The 21,878-nt window shown below is 35.0% G+C and overlaps 1 protein-coding gene across 2 annotated transcripts; it reads right to left on the bottom strand.

Annotated features, from left to right (window-relative positions):
* Nucleotides 1–1,307: 1,307 nt before the first annotated feature.
* On the bottom strand, nucleotides 1,308–19,581 carry LOC136798620 (uncharacterized). 2 transcript variants are annotated; one of them, XM_067055253.1, is made up of 13 exons: nucleotides 19,491–19,581; nucleotides 14,498–14,557; nucleotides 6,121–6,426; nucleotides 5,696–5,860; nucleotides 5,249–5,576; nucleotides 5,029–5,099; nucleotides 4,682–4,748; nucleotides 4,214–4,464; nucleotides 4,047–4,098; nucleotides 3,844–3,929; nucleotides 2,842–3,669; nucleotides 2,572–2,647; nucleotides 1,308–2,126 (listed from the first exon to the last, which is right to left on the bottom strand). In XM_067055253.1, exons 1-13 carry the CDS (start codon nucleotides 19,569–19,571, stop codon nucleotides 1,921–1,923), a joined length of 2,577 nt encoding a protein of 858 aa, XP_066911354.1. In that variant the 5' UTR covers nucleotides 19,572–19,581; the 3' UTR covers nucleotides 1,308–1,920. The 2 variants fall into 2 exon arrangements, with proteins under 2 accessions (XP_066911354.1, XP_066911355.1); XM_067055254.1 differs by lacking the exon at nucleotides 19,491–19,581 and adding an exon at nucleotides 14,902–15,043.
* Nucleotides 19,582–21,878: the final 2,297 nt, after the last annotated feature.

Raw genomic sequence — 21,878 nt, 5'->3', positions numbered from 1 at the left:
CGAACCATTCCTATTTCATTAGAAAGAAGAAAGATAAACTTAAATTTTGATGGGTCATTTATTAAATTCGATTCATCAGATCGAAAGTTATGCTCAATTGAATGAAAAAGTTATTTTCAGAAAGTGCTCGAAAACGTTGAAAATCGAGCTATCAAATTTTTATTTTAAAATTGGCAATCGCCATAGCCTTTACATGATCACATGATTAAGAGCATTTTTCCGAAACTAAACACTTAAATTTTGGAACTGAAGGGTCGAAAGGGTTTAAAATCTTCATCAGAATCATTTTAATTTACTTTTACCGAAATTTTCCTCAGATCTTTGGTTCCAGACTGGATAAAGTCGATGTAGGGCTGGGTGTACCTCAAAACCCATATCTGATGTATTTTATGAATTTTGCCAGATTTCTTTGCCTTTTTCGACGAATTTTCTTCCATTTGTTATAATTCAACATTCCTTTATATAACAAAAAGTCATTTAGACAGCTAATTATCATTTTTGATTACTGAAACGAAAATACTGATGCATCATGTAATTATGCTTCTGTTTAATTTGATAGGTCCATTTTTAACGTTTTTGAGCACTTTCAGAAACTAACTTTTTGATTTAATTGAGCATAACTTTTGATCTACTGAATCAAATTTAATAAATGACCCCTCAAAATTTAAGTTTATCTTTCTTCTTTCCGATGAAATAAGAATGGTTCTTTTAAAAATGTTATATTTCGAGAAAATTAGTTTTAAAGAGAGAAACTTTTTTCTGGCGCACCCGGTATCTCATGCCGGTTTATTGACGCAACCAGAGCCCGAGAAGGGGGGGGGCACTCACACGCGCACATGGTATCCGACCCCACGGCATGTGCCGCCCTTGAACCCTTATCTTGGTGTACTTTCGATAAAGTGCACTACAAGAGGGTCTCTTTTAGCTAGATACACTGTAAAGGTAAAGTTGACTCGCGCCCAGTTTGATTTGTTTTGCACATTGTGTCGACAACTAAGGCTCATTTTCAGTTGGCTTCAGGAAAATAAGATATTTAACCAGAAAAATTGAAAAATTTCTAGCAAAATAGGGAAACGTCTCCGAAATATATCAAAACCGCGAATAAGTGAATTCCCGCGAAATGCAATTATTTCGACTTTTTTTCGACCGCAAAAATAAGTTCCCACTAAAATTAGTTCCCTTGGGTAGTCAATATGACTTTCAGCAAATTTAATCTTTGATCCTCTGTAGTAAACGAATTCGAAATTCTTTTTAATACCTGCGACTTTTAAGAGTGAATGAAAAACAGCAAAATGACAAAAGCTGAGTTTAATTTTCCAAGAACTTTTTCCATTATTATTTTCTTTAAATTACGCAATGATATTACAATCATTATTCATTCATTCCATATATAGAAAATAAATAAAATTGATGCTATTCTCGCCATGGACAAAAAATTCAGCTAATAGCAAAATTATACCAACTAAAAAAACAATAAAATATACACTTGGCTTTGTTTTTATAAATTCTAAAAACATTCTTTTAATGGGTTTTATATGTACACTCATGGGAAGATAAATGTTTTTCATCTACACTAAAATCTTAAAAAATTAAAAAATATGAAGACTTTTCGGATGATCCAAAAAAGAGAAAAATAAAAGGGAAATGAACAGGAAGGATATGGAAGTTTGAAGTTTGATAGCTAGTGTATAATGGGGAAAAAACTAGCATTCCCCAATATAATGGGTCGGGCTTAGCAGTTCGATGGAAAGTAAACAATAAGTGAAATCAATATATTTAAGTATTATCGCGTTTTACCTAAATCGTTCAATTCGAAAATGAGATTTTTTCCCCAGATTTTACACGCAATAAAAAGATTGAAAACTTGACTAAAGACTAAACTAAAAGGACAAACTTGAAAAAGATAAGCGAATGTCAATCCTATAAATCAGACATGGAACGTAGTGCTTTATGGACACCTTCGATGCTCACTTGCATGTTCCGCCTTCGGTCGGAAATCCGTGCGCGTCGTTGATCATAAACCAACATGTCTTTTTCTAAGAAGTCGCGTTTCAAATGTAGAGAACGACTTTCGCGTTGTAGTTCTTCGTATGACTGCAGTAAATGTTGTCGTTGTAAATCACATTCTAAAAGGACAGGAAAAGATTCGTGTTAAGAACAAATTCTAATTTACAGATTACTTGGAAATGGGCTTTTCCAGAAAAAAATTTTACCCCCACTGTTGAGGATATTGATTTTTCGAAGTATAAATCGAACCCTGGATATCCACTCTTATAAAGACGCTTACCCCTGGATATCGTATTTTTAACTTGCAAAGACCCGAAAAGACACTTTACCCCTGGATATCCGCTCCCTTGTAGATATTTAACCCCCTGGATATCCACTTTTGAACAAAAATCGTTTACCTCCCGGATATCCGATATCCTCAACAGGGGGTGGGCACGGACTATTTCTGGAAAAGCCCAATAAGACCTTGTCTAATAATGAAGATTATATTCAAGAGGTCTCTCCCGCGGCGCTCGAGCACAACCAAACCATTTATTTTTTTGTGAGAAAACGACGTTCTTTTACCTTTTAAATACGAAGTGTATGCATGTTGAATGTAATTGACTCCTGGCCAACGAGCAAAATGATCTTGTGTTGGTTCCTAATAAAATGAAAAAATATTCACGTGAGAGAAACCCTTATCTTTAACCGTATCACCAATGATTCATGAGTCATTTCACTCATTCAACTACTGACCGCTCGACGAAAACTTTACTTAGTGAAAAACAATCCTAGCAGATTGACCAGAAAAAGGCTCTCGTCAGTTACTAGAATTTATGAATTGAATAGGCTTACCATGTGTCTACCAAATAAACTGCTGTCCAACTTCCTCATCTCCTCCACGTGTTCAGCATATGAAGCGTGATGATTGGACGAAGGACGTGGCACGTGATCGTTAAACGCGCTATTATTGGCTGATGAAGAAGAATGTCTTTTTAAATGTTCATGTGAAGAGGACGACGAGGGATGTGGAGAGGGCTGTCGATGAAGAAGATGATTTTTATCCATCAGATGATGGTGTGGATGATGCCGGTGGTGGCTTGACGAGGCCGATGAAGGCGAAGGGGCCGGTACAGGGTGAACCTTATCTTTGATCAGTGTCATGAGGCGATCAGAGCGGTCGTTTGTTTGACGTCGTTCGTCTTGGCGGTGAGAATTGTCGTGGGTGCCGATTACCGACGACTCTTTGGGCGCATGATGGTTGGTCGGAGTCGGAGTTGATTTTCGTGAGGATGTTGATAAGTTTTCTTCCGATTTAATGAAAACCGTAGGTGTCGGAACATTTGTCGTTTGGTTGTCGTTATTTTCAACTGCCACGTCCCCATTAGAAGAGCTTTTCGATATCGAGTCTTTACGGGGAGAGTTTCGCGGAGATTTTTTGCTCTTGCCGCTACTTCTTGATGCGGGTCTTTGATTATCTTTATTTGTCTCAGGGTTACTGTTTTCCCCTGGACTCTGAACGTTCTCAGAATTGTTCTCTGTACTGTTCTGTTTTTGAATTTGTTCCAGTAAGTTCTCTTGTTCTTGTAAGAGTTGTTGCTTGTGCCTGGTCATGGGCCCGTTATAAAAATCAAGATCAGATCCAGGTCTCAAGTCACCATTAACACTACCTTCTTCGGTGTTCTAGAAAACATAAATATTAAATTGTTTAAATGGATTTCAAAGTCATAACTACAGATTTAGGAAAAATGAGATTGAAATGGATCTATCGCTAGTTCTTTTCACTCTGAATTTGTGTTATGCAACGTTTCAAAAGAGCTGTCTAAAACCCTAAAAATACCAACAAAGACAACACACCTCTCTTTTTGATCTTTTCTTCGGTCGTCCACGATATTTTCGAAATTTGCGATCCCAACGTTTTCTCTCAAATTCTTCCTCTAAAACTAAATAAATATGAAAATTAATGAAATGAAGAAAGTAAGAAGAAACCACCTTAGTTAATATTCGCTAATAAATTCCAGTTCGACTACGAATCTAACAAAAGAGGAGAGAGAACTTACTTCTTTTTCGAGAATGCATGACCAATCCGAGGTTTAACAAATAATTCAGCTTCTGTAAAGTAAAACAAAAGTTTTTGATTAGGAGAGCAATGACAATGTGAAATTTAAAGGGCTTTGTATCTACAGCGTGCCTTGCAACCACCCGATTCTCTTAGAGGAAATTATACCTCTTCAGGTTGTTCGATTTCGACATTTTCTTTGTCTTCTTCTTTGATCAATGGTTGTTGTTTGATGTGCGTTGGAGGGATCACTTCAGGGGCTGAACTACTGGTGATACTCTCCTGTTCATCTGAACAAGCTGGTGATTGGCTGATCCGATTCATGTTGGCAAGAATACTGGCCGCATCTAATTCACTTTTAGAGTTCGGCAGCTTGCTGTTTAAAAGCGAGGTGATGGAGTTGGCTTGATGTGATGTACCTTGGATAAGAAAAAAGAATTTCAATCGTTGCAAGGAATAGCTATATAGAAGGAAAGAGAATATCATACAGTAGTTAGGTATAGTGACCCATCTTGTCAATACTCCGTTCAAAGACTAACAAAGAAAGTGTTCCAATTCACATACACATTAAATATATGCTATCTTGTGTAAAATATTATTTGACTCAAGGGTTGCGATAAAAATCATGTGGTTTACCATTTTGTTTAGGGTGTGGTTTGATGTTGTTATTGTTACATTCCAAACCTTTGAAAATGGGCATCTTCTACGAAAAATAGAGAAAACGAGAACTTTTTTAACAATTCCTGAAAGAAAGAACTCATCATCAACTGCGAGCCATGATTTAAAATCTTCACCAAAATCTCGCAAAAGGACACAAACATCATATGCCAACACTCGGTGAGAGATCTGGTAAAAACACATTTTGAGCAGTGAAAAGCTCTCGAAATCATAGTCACAATCATCACCACAACCTTCCATAGTTTGAGAAACCAGACTCGTTATACTTTTATGATGCCAATACAAGTGAGATTAAAAAAACATACCATTCGAGGTGGTTCCTCTTTTTCGTGGACGACTGGTTTCTTGTCCAGTGAAATACTGTGTTTACGACGATCTGAAAACATAAATATCCATGTTTCAATTGGATAGTTCGAAAGGTTTTTCACAACCATCTTGAAAACAATTGTACATCTTGACTTGCACTTGAGAAAACGAAAATAGAAATCTAAACAAGACATTCGAAAAAAAAGAGGATTCTCTTACCGTGCATATGATTTTCTGCACTCTTCTTGCGGTAGAGATCGATAGAAGCTGGTCGAATAACACTTTCTTTTTGGTCAGCACTCTCCCGGCGTTCTTCATATCGTCGCTCGGCCGCTTCGAATTCGCGCGAGCTCAAAACACCATGCTCATTACGTCGATAGGCTTCTAGTAGCCTGGGACTGACCGGTGGAGGTGCACCTCCGTATCTGTGAAGAAGTTCACTCGGCGCTGCGGATAACGCGTGCGGATGGTAGGGGTCAACCGGGAGCGGATATTCACGACCGTAATAGAAATGCGGTGGAACAAAGACTTGTCCATGTCCTGGTTCCTAGTGAAGAAAACCGGAAAAATATAACTTTTTCGATTGTTTTATTAAAATAGTTATATAATTAAGTTCATTCATTTTTGTTAAGCAAAACTTCTAAAGAAAAAGTAATTTAGACTTACTTTGAAGGGTGGAGGGTGTTCATGCGTTCCATTCAACAAATGACGCCTGTATTGCTCATCCAAGAGATGGGGCGGTAAACCAGCAAAACCTCTAAAATCCATTCCTCTTCTTCGCAAGTCTTCTTCTAAGGCGTGATGGGGTGGGGGCGGTAAATGCTCTTTACGCTGGAAAGGAATGAAAACAAAAGTTATACATTCAGTTGAGATCGATAAAGGAGCATCTGGATTGCCAGATGCATCACAGTATGTAGTAAGAAACAATGTTTATTTACTAATTACAGTTTCAGTAATCTATTCATAATGGCAACCTTTGTGTATCGAATCTTCTCAATACGAAGGCTTGTAAAATAGTATCATACATGTCCAAGTTTATATTAAAAGAAAGAAGGACTGATCTAAAAGTGAGGAAAACAACGAAAACTTACATCTAATGAATGTCGTCTCATGTAAATGTCTTCACGAAAACGAGGATGCGGCCCGTGTAACCCATGGAAGCCGTGCGGCGCATCGAACGGAAGGTTTGGCGGACGGCCATTTCGTTCATCGTGGGGATGACTTGATTCTTGACCGTGCACGGGGCATGAAGTCTGGGGTCCATGCACGTGTCCTCTACCGGGAGGGTAAGAGGAGCCATAACGTGAAAGCTCGGTGGGTGATAGCGAGTGGACTGTGACCGAGTCACGTGGTGAGAAATGAAGCGAATTCATCGATTGACTTGATTTTACTATTTCCTATGGATAATAGAAGATGACAAATTTAAAGTTTAAGTTCCTTGAAGTTAGACAGTGTTGCTGGAGTTGAAATGAATCGAGATTTAGTGATCGTTGAGATCCGAACGAGGAGTGTTTAATTACTTAAATTAAAATATTCGCAAAACAGACCTAAAATCAAGCACTTCAGAAAAGTCAGCTAAACCAAATCAAAAACTGTCTTATGAGACTTCAGAACCTCAAAAGAAAGACTTGATTTTCCATAGAACTCAGCACACAGTCACAGAGCGATTGATACTACAAACCCATACACAGAGACACAAATTACAAGAAAATCCACTTAGAAACGCATCGATTAAAATTTGTAAAGTAGTAAGAGAATTTTTAGAAACCAAAAAACAACAACAAACTCAATCTTAAATCAACATAACGTAAAATAAAACTTTTTTATAAGCACACATTCTCACTTCATAATATCTCTTGAAATACACATGGATTAATGTTTTCAAATAAGATTTCATGTGGTATGGTGTACTGTTACAAAAAATATTACTATTTCAATCTGACATTTTGTCTGGGAAACAATAATAAGCTTCTATAAAGGATCATACAGATATACTGAAAATGGTGTATCGACCATAGTTTCAACCATTTCGATTCCTATGTCGAAAGCAACTTGGTCGTGGCAATATTTGTTTTCATAGGAGGTTTGAAATGAAGGAGGATATCGCATTTTAGAGAGTGTTTTGAGAGTCCTTAAATGTTATGTACTCGCTATACAAGTGTCAAAGATAAACATTGGGGAGAAAATAGGACATTTTCAGCCATTCTTAGATTACAGTCAAAAGAGGGCTTTGTTTGTTGTCTTTTGACTCGAGATGCAAACAAGATAAACACATAGTAACTGCAAAAAAAAGATTCAATTGCGATAGGAAGTTTACAGCTAGATTTTCGCGTAACTCGATTTCTTTGAGTCACTCTTTCAGAACTCTGAAAAACATTCTCACTCAAAGAAAAGTCCGATCAACGATTGAGTTAACTGAATAATGCAATGTAAATTCAAGTTATCACGTCATTCATTCCCTGATCACTTGCTTGTGATGTAAGATGGCAACGTTTATAAATCTTTCACTGGACGTTCTATCTATTCTACTATTAGATCGATTTTTTAACGACGTACTAAACCTGCTCGAAGAGAAAGTGACTTTACAGTGAATTACGCTATACTAGCCTTGTTACTAGTATAATTGCAAGAGTATTGCTAGATATATTATTCTTTCCGTCAATGAACCATCAATACTACTAATATGATCGAATAAGAGAAGCCTAAATTTTCTTTAAAGGAAACTTCATAAAACCAAACATCAGCCAATAAATGAGTTTAAGACATGTATCACTAGGTCTATTTACAATATATGTATATCGCCATCACACTCAAACTTGTAAGATGATATAAACTAACTAAGCATGACATAAATCATTACTAAAAAGAATCCACCTCCAACCAACAGTCTCTCGCAGTCAATTCTCAGCTTGTTGGATTTTTTTTCACTTCTAGTAATAACATTTTAAGCTCATTTCTTTTTTTAATCAATTTTGTACCCTTACTAATAATATTTCATAGAAAAAAAACCCTTCGACATAAAAACAGTGTTTAAGGTTTCTCTCAGCTAGTCAACCCTTTTTCCAAACCTCTATTCTATATCTTCTCTTTCTTTAAAATGTTTCTTTGTGATATTAATTTTTATTTTCTCCCCTACCAGAAGTTTATCCATCCAGTTTTAGAAATGGAACTATAAAAATCAGATAATACATCTCAGTATTAAAACCCCTCTGCTGTTGTTTAAATTACTTCAAAATGTATATAAAAAATGTTCTGAAAAGAGAAAAAAAGCTTCAATTTCCTAATTATAACTTTGTAATACACTTATCTTTACAAGCTGTTGTGGACAAGAGAAAGAGAGCTATTGGGCAGGCAAAGCAAGTGATGTGTGTGTCTACATAAGTGCATTAATCTATTTGACATAAAGGAATTAAACAAAACTGATGCAATTATGATCTACATTATCATAACTAATAAAACTGATTGTTCAAGAGAAGATGTTGAGCCATTGTATAATAAACATGATCTACTGTATTCGATGATAAAGAACGAACTTTGTGCTCGTCATTTCTTGACACCAAAATGACATGAAACGAACTAAAAGCCCTAATTCTACATGTGTGAAGTACAGTGCACGAAAACCATGTTCCACATACACGCTTTTTTTTTATAAGAATACACTTTATAAGAATGTCCATGATGAAAATGGCCGAAAAATTAAGAATATGATAGGAATATCACCATCATGAAGTTTAGCAACTGAACCTAAGAATGCCATTTTTAATGCATTTTAACCTGTAGATTGCCAATTTCGATTTTAACCTAAGAATAGCGTAAGAATATTTTCGCCAAAAAGTTAAGAATATCCATGATGAAATGAATATGAAAACACCATTCTTATAAAAAAAAACGTGTACTGTTTATTCACTTTAATTTTGATGTGTTTGCAATAGATCGTTTCCAGAACTCCTTTTAGGCGCAAAAGGAATTCAAATCAGTAAACAACCAGCATATATGGAAAATGGGTCCAAAATTTACCCCAAAAGAAATTTACTCACTAAAATCAATACGTCAATTTTAAACTAAGAAGAGAAGAAAAAAATATCTAGTAAATAGTTTTATACAAATTCTATTTCAAATAGTTTCCTGTTATTCTGTAGTTGGTCAGAACCGTCACCAAGAATCGCCATGATAACCCCAGGACGTGGAAAATTGGTTGTTCCAAGTAAACATAATATCTAACGATGAGGTCGAAGGATGAAAAGGGTAAGAAAGAAGACGAAAACCATAAGATCTTCACACACACAACAACAAAGAAAGAAAAGAAAAGATAAATCAAGAACTCAATAAAGAAAATGGACGAACATGAAACGTCGTAAAGTAAAGGAGGAAAAAATTTGTTGAAAAAAATGAAATCAAAAATGTAAATATGTGATGATGAAAAAATAAAGAATTAAGACTTCTTAAAAAAGTAAGTAAATATTGATGAGAAGGGAATGTTTTGAATAAATGTTCCATCAAACACACGTGTATTCATCACAAGTACGTTTTATCCAAATCATAACACAGATAGATATCAAACTGTTTGAAGGGAAGTGTCAAGTTCGTGGTACTCAAAAACAGTGCTCCAAGAAAAGCACACTCCTCACACTCAAAAGGCTTTCTGAATGTGGCATTTGAATATCGAGGACCTGTTTGATAGTGGGAAGAAGCGCAAAGTTTGTAGTTTGGAAACCAATTTACCACATACAGTACACTGAATACCCAAAGACTTTTCTTGTCTTGTTTTATAAACTGGAAACAACCTCCAAAAAATTTTATAACAACTTCCAAAATTTTTTAAGTCCTCGGATGTTCTTAACTTTTTGAATTTTCGCCTAAAATGTTTTCCAAATTTAAGCAAACGATGTACATACAGTATTGCTTTCAAAGTAATTAGACATAATGACCTGTTTTCGAGAGTTGCCATTGATAACCAATTAAGTATGTGATTTTGATTGTCCTTAGACGAAGAGTAATATTCACAATCTTGGAGACTATTTGGGAGGAATAGACTGCCATGTGAGAAAATGTCCAAATAAATTTTCTTTTACGAAGAAATGGGAGGAAGTAGATTCACTTTATTTTCTTAAAATCCTCACAACCAAAAACTTGATAGCGAAATTTCAAAATACATTATCTACCGATTCGAACGCAAAGGATAACGCCTATCAATTCAGACACATTGAGGCTTTGAAGTCAAACCTTCACTGGTCTCTAGAGTAAATGCTTCCAATACAGTGAAACTTCCCACCACACAAATATATACCATTGTTTTCTATGGAAACAACGAGGGCCACAAATCTCCAGAATCTATATTTTGGTGTTTTCTTTTTGAACTAACCTTTCTATAGTTGACAAAAATTCTCCCTACTCTGCATGATTTATTCATCAATTGATAAATAATTACAAGTGTTTCAATGGGCCCGAAATGAATCAAAATGAAACAAAAAGATGCACAAGAATGTGAGGAGATGTATGTTCCATTCAGCTCTGTGGTCAATCGAAAATCCTTCAACACCATTCACATCATTCAGTTAGGTTTTAAATGGGAAGGAAAACATTTGATTCATGCAGTTTCCTATTTTTTGATTTCTATATGGCGATAGACGTAATTAGCTGTCTTTATATTGAAGCTGGTAACTTTATGGAAAGATGACCAATCCCATGATCCAAAGGAGCAACGAGTAACCATTCGGGAGCAACCATTCATAAACTTGCACGCAAGCTTATTCTATTATTGCTTACACTTCTTGAACAAAACGTATAAAATCATCTTTACTTATCTTTGACTTCCTAGAATCCCTAGAGGCAACGCAGTGACAAAATACAATGACAGGGTCTGCATCTCAACTACACAAAGCACCAAAGCGAAACGACAAAAATCTTAATTCAAAAGCACCGTATCTCCAGATAAAAACATAACTATCATTAAAGCAAGGATACAATTACCATACAATGAACGTTTCAAAGCATGTATATTTTAGTGTTGTTAAAGGATGAAATCATCATCAAAGCAACCAGACAAAAACATCAAATGTTTATAACATGTAAAACAAAAAAGGCTAAAATTTGAAAGAATGAAGAACACAATGAAGTATCATTTCTCATTAATCAGTTATGCATTTGTATCAAGTAGTATAATTGAAGCAAAGAATCTTATGTATCTTTCAGCCCCCGACCAGACAAAATATATTTTGGACCCATTACCCTAAAATCACAACCCTTTCCTGTCTTACTGGAAATGGAAGAATGGCATTTCAAATAACGTTTTAGCGTGGTTAATACATGATCCATTCATTACCCTGAAAAAAATTGATGAAACTGTTTTGACTATAACTTTTTATCCAGATAGCATACATAGATCTCCATTACGAATTTTCAAATTTTTCAGTCAAAAGCTACACCCGAAGAAAAAACAACGCACCATGGCGAAAACGACCTTGCATTCATCACAATGAAAAGGTGAAGAGAGAAGACAAGTCTATAGAAGATAATTAACAGAAACAATTTCGAAAACGTATCACATTTATATCGTATAATTACTAAGCAATTAAAATGTTAATTTCCCGGCGATTGAAAAATTAATTGATTGTAACAGAACACACTGGATGTGCAAAACAAGCAGACCGTTGTAAGAAAAACTCATTTATTCACATTCATTCGTTCTTCGTATCAAACTATAACAGCTATTCTTCACCGAACTTAACAAGGAAAAGCAATGCCCGTTGTAAAGACACTGAATATGCATCTCTGGTACAAACTTGTTCTCAAATTGTAAGAAACATATAGTGAGAGCTAAAAGAATATATGTTCTTATAACGAAAGGAAAGGGTCACAGGTAACATTGATATGAAATGATTATCGATAATGATACAATAAACCATCACTTTCCCTCATCTCATCTCAATCGGAGAATGAACAGGGTTCCTTCTTCCTGATTCATGCTACGAAATTCACGAAATCTTTCTATATCGTTATAATGTATTAGAAGACCTCAAATGGAACCCAAGATGACAAAATCTCTCCTCAAAACGAAATAAAATGACATACAATGTGATATCTCAATCAAGCCAGAAATATAGAGCTACACACATTCATTTATCAGGAGTGATTAAATAAGAGCTTCGAGGATAAAAGATTAAGAAGAAGATTCTTGCAGGAGGAAGATATCATGCCAAATCTAAAGTTTTAATGGCTAAGCAAATGAAATCAAAATTAAAAAATGACAACCATATCTTCGGAAGACTTAACCAAAAACTACAAATGAAAAACTTTCATCACATAACCAAATTTTAACTACTACAAGTTGACACAACAATTTTCTGATTAAAGATCATTGTCAAATTTTGTCTAAGAGCTTTTCAAGAGAAAACCAGCAAAACTCGATGATGACTGACATATAAGCCTTTTATAAGAAATTAGTAAATGGTTTTCTTTTCTCTCTTTGTTAGCATGTAAATGTATGTATGTGATAACATTAAGGGTTGATTACAACCTGACCTCGATGTGTGTTTCGTTTTGATTGACAAATCACCAAGTCTTTCATAAGAATTTCAAACAATAGAATTGACCTCTTTGACTGAAAAATTTGCGAAAATGGATAAAGTGTAAGCCAAGTTTCAGTAAGAACACGTTGAAATTATATTCTTAACATCTTCACTAATTTCAAAAAATTCAAAATCCCAAAAGACATCTCCGAGCTGGTACATTTCGAAAGTACCATGATTCTTATAAAGAGGCAAGCTGATAAAAATCATACATATAAAAAGATAACATAATAAAGTTTTAATGGTTACTTTATTTTGTCAGAGATTAGAAAAGCTTAACAGTCGCATAATCGCCATGTGATTGGTTCATTGTTGAAAACAGGGGTCATTGCATAATAAGCTGGTTATGCTATCAGTTGCGGTGAAGCAAGAGCCTGACGGAATCGCAAATGGTACAGGAGACAACTTTTTTAAGTTTCAGTTAGGCTCGAACCTTCTCAATACTGAACAATTGTTCGTACACAAGTCTGTCATGATATATTGTTGCAAACCGTAGAGCATTAAGTTGCAATTAACGTAAGAAAGCCCAAAAGGAGTAGAATTAAAAGAAGGCAGCAATAGCAATCCAATAGCAAGACAGAAAGTCGAACCAAACTAAATCTAAGAAGGTCAGGAACATTAAAATAATGGCATTGGAAAAACCCTGAAGGGAGAATCAATAAAGCACGATATGATAGCACGATCTTAGCTTTCTCAAACCTTCTTCCAAGATCGATTACTGTAAAACAAGATATTGTAATGTGTTTCAAATAAGGTATTCATGAAAGAAAAGAATGTTCATGAAGGAAATAGGTAGTTTCCTCTTTCTGGATAAAGTTCATGTTTTGTGATTTGCTGAGAAAAAGGAAAATAGTTGCTTGCTAATAATTAGACTATATATAAGCAAGTATGCCTTATCAAGTACGTAAAATGGCGTACTTTTTCCATCTTATCGTATTGCGCACTGAATTTACGTTGTTCATATGGTTTGCATTTGAAAGATAGCTCCATTGTTAGTTCTACAAATTGAAGCCTCCAAAGCTTTCGTAAGAGGAAAGTTTTGACCTAAAAAGTGCTCAAATCTGATCAACCAAAGACTATTCCCATGCTTTTACCGGCCTCTACTTTCCGTGTCAATATTGCAGGTTTACCAAACTTCAGTCTCTCCTTCGTCATCAAAAAGTTAAGATACATACACTTGCTAACAGTAACCAAACACTATATAATGTATCATCATAAGCCAGCTGTCAGTTGTCAGTAGACGTAGAGAAATGAAAAGAGGTATGTTTGTACGTTTCTCAATGTTGATTCTGTAAACAATAATGTATTACGGTGGTGCAGTGATGTAAAAAAGCAACAATAAAAAAAACGTTATATCACCAAGGACACTTCATCACTTAGCGACTATTTTGTATAAGAAACATAAGTAATACGTCCTGCACAAGGCACGTTATTAGGTACAACTAAGATCATGCTCTGTTGAAGAACTAGCCACGCAATGTTCTTGATTCCAATTGTAACATAAAAAACCTTGACAGTCATTCTGCCATCATAAAGTGCTTGCTTCTTTTGTTAAATGAAACACAGTTTGTTATCAGACGATACTTTCAAGTCAACAAACATGTCATGATTTCATTATTTCATCTGGTGAAATGTTTAGCAGTAAACATTAAGTAAGCGTTATTTCCGCTTTGGAAAAATAAACTGTTATGATGATATTCTGTAACTGTAACTCAGGGTCAAACTAGCAGTGTATCCCATCTAAGCTCGACTTTTGTATATCCTTGTTGTTTCTGTAATCACAGTTTTAGTGAAAAGTTCTACGATGAAGTCTGGTGAATTCATAAGACAAAAAAGCCTCACATCTACATGATGCAGAAATTCTACAAACTAAAGAAAAGGGAAAATATTCTTGACATACCTCGTCTCGATGTTTTCGTTGCGGTTGTGGATGAACCAATCCTATTGATGGCCTTTGATCCTGTCCACGAAGAAGAAAGAAAAAGGCATCAATTAAAACTAGACCAAAAGAAAACATATTAAAGTCTTGGCTATTTTGATCACGAAGCATGGGACGAAACTAGCATTAAAAAAAAGAATTTCGGCTTCAAAACTCTTATTTATTCATAGATTTGAAAGATTTGGGTATGAGGGAAAGTAGAAAAGGATGAGTTAGATCGAGACTAAAATTTCAACTTCAGTAAAATTGCGTAGAATGCATTAAAGGGTAGTTGAACTGATTTTAATGGTAAGATCAAAAGTCATTCATTGTTTTCAACTCTGGCTGAGAGGGAGAAATAAAGAATCGCAGTAATAACATCTCACCAAATATAGACTTTCAAAAGCCATTTTCTTTTGGGGAAAGTGATCATAGGAATGAAACATAGTGAATCCTAGCCCAAAAGGAATCGGCTATCTAATCCTGTTGATATATAGACCCAATAAAAGTTCTCAAAACTTCCAGTTTTTATCTCAATGACAATATAAATGAATTTTTTACTGTAAGAAAGAACAAGCGACAAAAAGAACTTTAAAAGCAGTATGTAACTCATATTCCAAGAAATGTAAATTGTACAGTCATTCTCAAATGTCTGAAACCAATTAGATTTGCAATTTGCTTTCGTGGAGGGGACCCTCTTTGCATGTCATACTTAAGCTTATTTTAAGATCTACCAAGTCATGGGGCAAAAAAGACAAAAAAGCAATGCAGGGAAACATATAAACTTTAACATTCCTCAATTGAATGCAAAGAAAACTCAACGCCAGCTTAAGGAGTCCTCTTTTTTGTTTTTCCCCATAAGATATTAGTATTTTTTCGATTCTAATTTATAACACATGAGGAAATAAATATTATAAAAGAAAGAAAATGTAATACACAACAGGCCTCACAAAAAAAAAAAAGATTCTTCCCTTCAATTTGACCGCAAGATCAAAAACTGTGCTCTTGTAAAAAATTCTAGTATCGGTGTTTTGAAGTCTAACACTGAACTGTTAGATTTATCTATCAGATGTCAGAATTCTTACAATTACACTAGACTAGTTACTTTTAATAAAACATTGTTCAAAGTTCTCAATTTTTTTGAAGATTATGTCTTATTAGAACGTATTACTTTAAAGGTGCTTTTTGTTGATTCATTTCATTTTCATCACCCCTTAGCAAGTTCGAAGTTTTTCATTCTGCTATAATTTTTCAAAGAAGTGTTCTTTTCCATGGCCAAATCTTTGATTATAAAATAGAAAATCAAGTGAACATTTCCCTATAAAGAGTAAAGACATATATCTATCAGCCCGTTTGACTATCACACCATTTTCATCATTATCGCAGGAACTCCACTCACTAGTATAGAACTGTTGTAAAATTCAGAGAAGCAACAACACTTCTTTGAAAATTTATAGCAGAAAAATTTATAGCAGAAAAACTTGTTTTAAGGGATGCTAAAAATGAAATGAATTGACAAAAATTGTTTACACCCGATATCACAGACCTCGGACCCCCTTACCACTCAAATGAATTACCAAAAATCATCTCAAATGATAAAAACCCAAAAATTATATTCAAATTTGAAAACTACAGTTCAAATTTGAAAACTACAGTTCAAATTCCTACCCCACTAGTAGTGACATGAAATCTTGGAATATTCGCTGTGTTTCTCAGTTGTAAGCAGTAGTATTTAAAGTTCCCAAACATTGAAAGGAAGACAATCTCCGACACCATAATCAAGATAGGGATTTAGCTGATTCGTATAATTCCAACTGGCTTAAAAGGTTCTCACCAGGTCATTATAATACGACCAAGCTTTCGCTAATAGCTTTCATGGTCCTTGAAATATGGAGGATCTTTTCAGTTTTGTAGCTTAAGACCACTTTACGTTGTCTTTTTGGTATAGGCAGCAACATAAAATAAAATAATTGTACAAAGTGCTCCTAAAAAAACAGTAAGAAAGTTCCTCCAACGACAAAAATCAATCCAAAAACTCAATGTAACGTGCGTAACAGTAAAGACCCTTGAAGAAGCCCTTGAACAGACTCGCTCAAAATGCAGACTGTCAACTTGCTTATAAAGCAGGAAATCAAACGAGCTTTTTTTGATATCAAAATGTTTGTTTACCTTTTCACATTACAGTATAAAAAGGTCATCAGGTTACAGAAATTCTCTACTTAGTAGCAATATATATAAGTACCACTTTACAGATACGAAACCTTACTACATAGAAAGAAGTTAATTTACATGCCAACTCTACTAGCACGCATTTTAAAACGTTTAAAAAAAATTACTTATGATATGAAAACGAGAACTAAATATTATAAGATACAATCAAATCCTCAAAATGTTCTACTTCGTATTCTAATTGCAAGATAGATGTAAAGACTGGCACATTTTGATTTGCTTTCTTCATACCAACTGAACGAAATGCAGATCAGCACAGCATGAAATAGAATCAGCCCTGGTTTTTGCATTAGCTTTTCATCCTGACCTCTTTTCCAACAAACAGACAGAGTGTATAAAAGCCAACGACAATTACTAAAGCTGTCCTTATACCAACTATCAAAACACTTGCATTTCATAAAATCAACATTAGATAAAACATTCTTTAAAAAAGTAGTCACAGAGAAAATATACTAATCTTTTTCTACATGACACGCACTTTAAGAGATCATAAATCTTTTGACACTTGTTTTTCTGTCAATCGCTTTTGAATCGAATGACTTCATGACGAAGTACGAGAAAATAATATGCAATCCTTTGTCTTTCTCTGACATAAAAACAAACGAGCATCAAACTTTAGTAGATAACTAACGCACGGTAATAGATGTACAGTGAAGAGACATTGCTTGGCTGAAGTTATCTTGAAGCTTTCCTCTTATAAAATGCTCAGACTATAGGGAGCGGTCATAAAGTATCTACTAGGGGGGGGTGGAGGATTCTAGGGGGGGGTTCGAAATTTTTTTCGAGGGTTTAGGGGGGGGGTTCCAAATTTTTTTTGAGGGTTTAAGGGGGGGTTCCAATTTTTTTTGGGAAACTCAAGAGAAAATGTAGGAAGTCTAATTTCATAGTTTTACGTTTGAAGATTTCAAAAATTTTTCGGCCTTACGGCCGACAACTAATAATTTATCTTATTGGATATATGTACATTTCATATTGGCATTATTTGGGCATCATCGCCTTGCCCTTTTGGTTTGTAACATTGAGCTAGGTGAGGGAAGTAAATTAGTGGCTCTCACAGCTCATCAAAGTGGTTTGAAAAAATACTTCTTAAAAGAAATTTGTCAAAACAAAGTGTCTTTTAGCTAAAATGGTGGTGAAAAATATTGAAATTTTCGCCCGTCGGCGCAAACCATGGTTGCGCCTCCTTAGCATCTGCTAATGTCAAAACACCTTATATTCAAGTTTCTTGACTCAAAGATTCCGGGCGTTACTTTCAACCATACTGCTCTTACAGTTTAATATTTTCACTTAATAATGGAGGGCGCAAGTAAGGACAAAAAATACCAGGGGCTCAAGTAAGGACAAAAAATACCAGGGGCGCCAATTTCATAGTTTGCACCCCCGAAAATTAAGCCAGGTCGCTACTGGGGAAAATAAGCCGTATTTTTTTCCAAATTTTACAGAAGCTCAGTGAAAACCACTTGATGATTCTTGTCTTAACCCTGTTATACTTTAATTTAACAGGGCTAAACTATCTTCCTTACCTTATTTTGACATAAAAAACTGTCATACAAACAAATAATACTCTTTGTACCGCATCTGGATGAATTCTTTTTCGCGTAAAAATTTTCTTAGTAGGGGGGGGGGGGGTGCGAAAAAATATTGGGCCTTATGAGGGGGGGTTCGAAATTTTTTTCGAGGGTTTAGGGGGGGGGGGGGGTGCGAAATTTTTTTTGGATTTTTCAAAATATCCTCCACCCCCCTCTAGTAGATACTTTATGACCGCTCCCTAAAGAATCAGCGAGAGAATAGGGAAAGGGCGTCCATAGTCAAAAAGTTCAATTTGAATTGAGTTTGCAGGAAAGAAGAGTTTGATGACTATCCAAATACTGTTTGCTTTCAAAGGAGCTTTTCTACCACCCACACATTTTATTGACTTGCTTGGCCCTGGTCCTGAATTTCTATGTCATTTTAAACTTTGGCAAAGAAAGTTCTCAATACTATTAAAACCAAATTATTAACAAACCTTTTCTTTCGAGAGAATCGATAATACCCAAAGAGATAATGGAATAAAAAAAGCCAGACACAAAATAGACCAACTTTACTTCTATCCAACAAAACAAGTCCCCTTTAAGGTCTAAGAAAACACTTCCATCGAAAAAAGAATATAAAAGGAGAGAACTAGTATATTGCCCCCAAAGATTATGATAAAAGAGCTCAGTCAAGTTTATTGAAATCAAACAAAAAACATCTTTTGGAAAGTGAAGAAAAATGAAGTGAAAAGCGAGAGACGAGATGGTGATTTTAATCTAATATTCTATTTTCGAACAACAATGATAAAAAAGAAAATGAAAATTTTTTAGTCCCCCATCATAATATATATATTTTGCCCTCTTTTTTAAATGTATTTATTTCATTTTCACCTTTTTCCTTTGGAAAATAACTTTTTAAACAGCTCTTTTGTAAGAAATCATTCATCAAAATTTTGATAACATTTCAAAAATGTTTGGGCCTGAAAAAAATCGATAGTGTTACTGAAACACTAGACGGCGGATGACATAGATCTACGTCCGGAAAAACGCAATTTTTAGACCGTCCTAGTAGTCACGAGAGCTTCTACATTCAAAATGCTGTGGAATAGCGTAAAAAGTACCTCATAAAGGTTCAAAAGCGATGTACCTTCGAAAGATTACCAGCAGAAGATCAGATAATACTACATTGCTGAGCCTGATTTGAAAACACTAATTTGACGGGAATTGCTATTTACCTTCCGATTTTGATGATTTGACGGTTCATAATTTTCACGGCTGCTTCGTGGTTCGAATTTTCCTTGCGGTTTCCGATGCATATGGTGTTCTTCGGCTAGAAAAGAAGAAAACTAACAAAGTAAATATTCTATCTTTCGTACCGGGTGCGCCACAAAAAGTTTCTCTCTTTAAAACTAATTTTCTCGTAATTTAAAAGTTTAAAAGATCCATTCCAATTTCATTGGAAAGAAGAAAGACAAATTTAAACTTTGATTGGTCATTTGATTCATTAGATCAAAAGTTATGCTCAATTGAATAAAAAGGTTACTTTCAGAAAGTGCTCAAAAAGGTTAAAAATCAAAACCCGCGGTAGCACTTTTAGTAATTAGTGGACTTTGATGGCAGTCAAAGACAGGACCAAAGACGGATAAACCAGTCGTCCTCCGATAGACTACTTGAAGCAGTATCTGTACAAACCTCTCTCATTACCAAAGTGGAAGACATTGGGTGATGGTGCAGGGTGTTTATGTTTAGCGCCCTCTTGCTGTTCATTTGAAGTTGGCTGCGATGTGGGCGGGTGAGGGGCGTGTTGTTGGGGTGGTAGATGGTGCTCACGAGGGTGGTGATGACCTATTGGTAGAATGAAATAAGAATACGTAGCTTTTTGAGTATTTGTTTGGCCCTTCAAAGTGCTGAAAACATATATCAGACTCGTTGCTGTCGTAAAAAGCATATTTTAAGCCCTGTGTAACAGCGAATTCGTGCCCTCTGAAAAAAATAAGCAACTGGATTAACACAATGGAAAATCTATTTTTCCTGAAGATTCAGCCGATGAAAATATTTTAAAAACCAACTCTAAACGAATTTCGTTGCTATGGGATACGGCCAATGTAATTTTCGTGGTTTTTGCCTAAAAACCGCAAAATAAGCGGAGATTAGTTCCTGCAAAAATTAGTCCCCTTATGGTAAGTTCGTGGTTCTTCTTAGGTTCTTCTAGATATATATGTTTTAACAAATAAAAATATATTTTTTCTACAAAAGGGAGAGAAGCAATATGCATTTATGGCGTTTGAAAAACCACATTATGATGACAAGCAAGAAACGAGAATTCTAATCACTCCTACATAAACGTATTGTTTTAAAATGAAGCAACCGCAAAGTGTAAGGAGAAATAAAATTACGCAAATGTTTGAATCGAAAAATGTATTAGTGGTTGACCTATAAATAGTCATTGAGTTAATCACCCCCTTTGCAAACAAAAGTATGCTATCAAGTACTGATTGTTTGTTAATGAATTCCATTAGCTTGAATGATGGTTTTACAATGATGGATGAGTGTATAACCTTTTAGTATCCTTTCTTAATAACTTTCCCGGAAAAAGATTCTTGTTTCTTACAAAGGAACTTGTGCTTACTGAGATCGTCTGAAAACGGTTCAACGACAATACCTAGGGCTTTTCTACCGTCTAACAACTGGATGTTTATATGAAAACGCCAGAGTTTTAAGTATCTGTAAGGTGCCCTTTCATGACACAAACATTACTCCACATAGTATTCACCTACAGTATCTCTTAATAGTCAAGAAGATCGAATGTTCCTCAAATTCCTCAACAATGGCTTTAAGGTTAATTTAAGTTGCCTCCCCCACGGCAACCAAATATTTTTTAGGCTAAGGTATTCTTATTTTTCTCATTTTAAGAGCTTGAAATTAGTACTTTTGAAATTCGAAATGTTCTTAGGTTTTTGCCAAAATGATGTCTCGTTATCGAATGATATTGTTTCAAAAGCTAGTGTATAAACCATATACGGAGAGGCGTGAACACTGTCATATTTGAGCGTGCCAAACAAAGGAACCGATCCAGCTTTTCTTGACTAAATTAAATACAATGACAGAGGTATAGCAGGGTGATTCATATGAAATGCACCTTAAATCAAACGTTACTATCTTTTCTAATCCGACATTATTAATTCCTTAATCTTAATTGGATCACTGCTGTGATTGTTATGGAAAGATATGAGAAGTCATAATGGACGTTGTTCGTTTTATACATCTCTCTATAATACTCTCGACACGTTTGCAAGTGAATAGCCGATTACCATGTTTTAGACGAACTCTAATCCGTCTCTAAGAACAGATTTCGAAAAATTAGACAATGGATTAGTGAAAAACAGCAAGGAGAAGTTGGAAAGCCACTCTGCTTATGCAGTAATATATATGTAGTTGAGGAGATCCCATAAAGAAAATCTAGAAGAAACCGTTAACAACTTTGAAACTTATAACATGAACCAACTTTTCAATAAGCTTTTCTGTTAACAGTACCAATGAGTTAAACATACTTTTTCTTTAAAATCATGATATGGAAAGAACCCCACTTCCCCAATTTGAAGATTAATCTCTTTGACTAATTG

The sequence above is a fragment of the Clytia hemisphaerica genome, unplaced genomic scaffold (assembly GCF_902728285.1).
Source record: "Clytia hemisphaerica strain Z4C2 unplaced genomic scaffold, Clytia hemisphaerica genome assembly, whole genome shotgun sequence".
Lineage (NCBI taxonomy): Eukaryota > Metazoa > Cnidaria > Hydrozoa > Leptothecata > Clytiidae > Clytia > Clytia hemisphaerica.
This window is presented reverse-complemented; position numbering and strand designations above follow the sequence as displayed.

Bases quoted from the DNA above. Each gene is read 5' to 3' on its own strand.
- LOC136798620 (XM_067055253.1), bottom strand. From the start codon at position 19,571: ATGCATCGGAAACCGCAAGGAAAATTCGAACCACGAAGCAGCCGTGAA. The intron at 5,861-6,120 runs GTAAGTTTTCGT...ATTCCTTTCCAG, and splicing joins TGAGACGACATTCATTAGAT to CGTAAAGAGCATTTACCGCC. The intron at 4,465-4,681 runs GTAAACCACATG...TTCTTATCCAAG, and splicing joins ACCACACCCTAAACAAAATG to GTACATCACATCAAGCCAAC.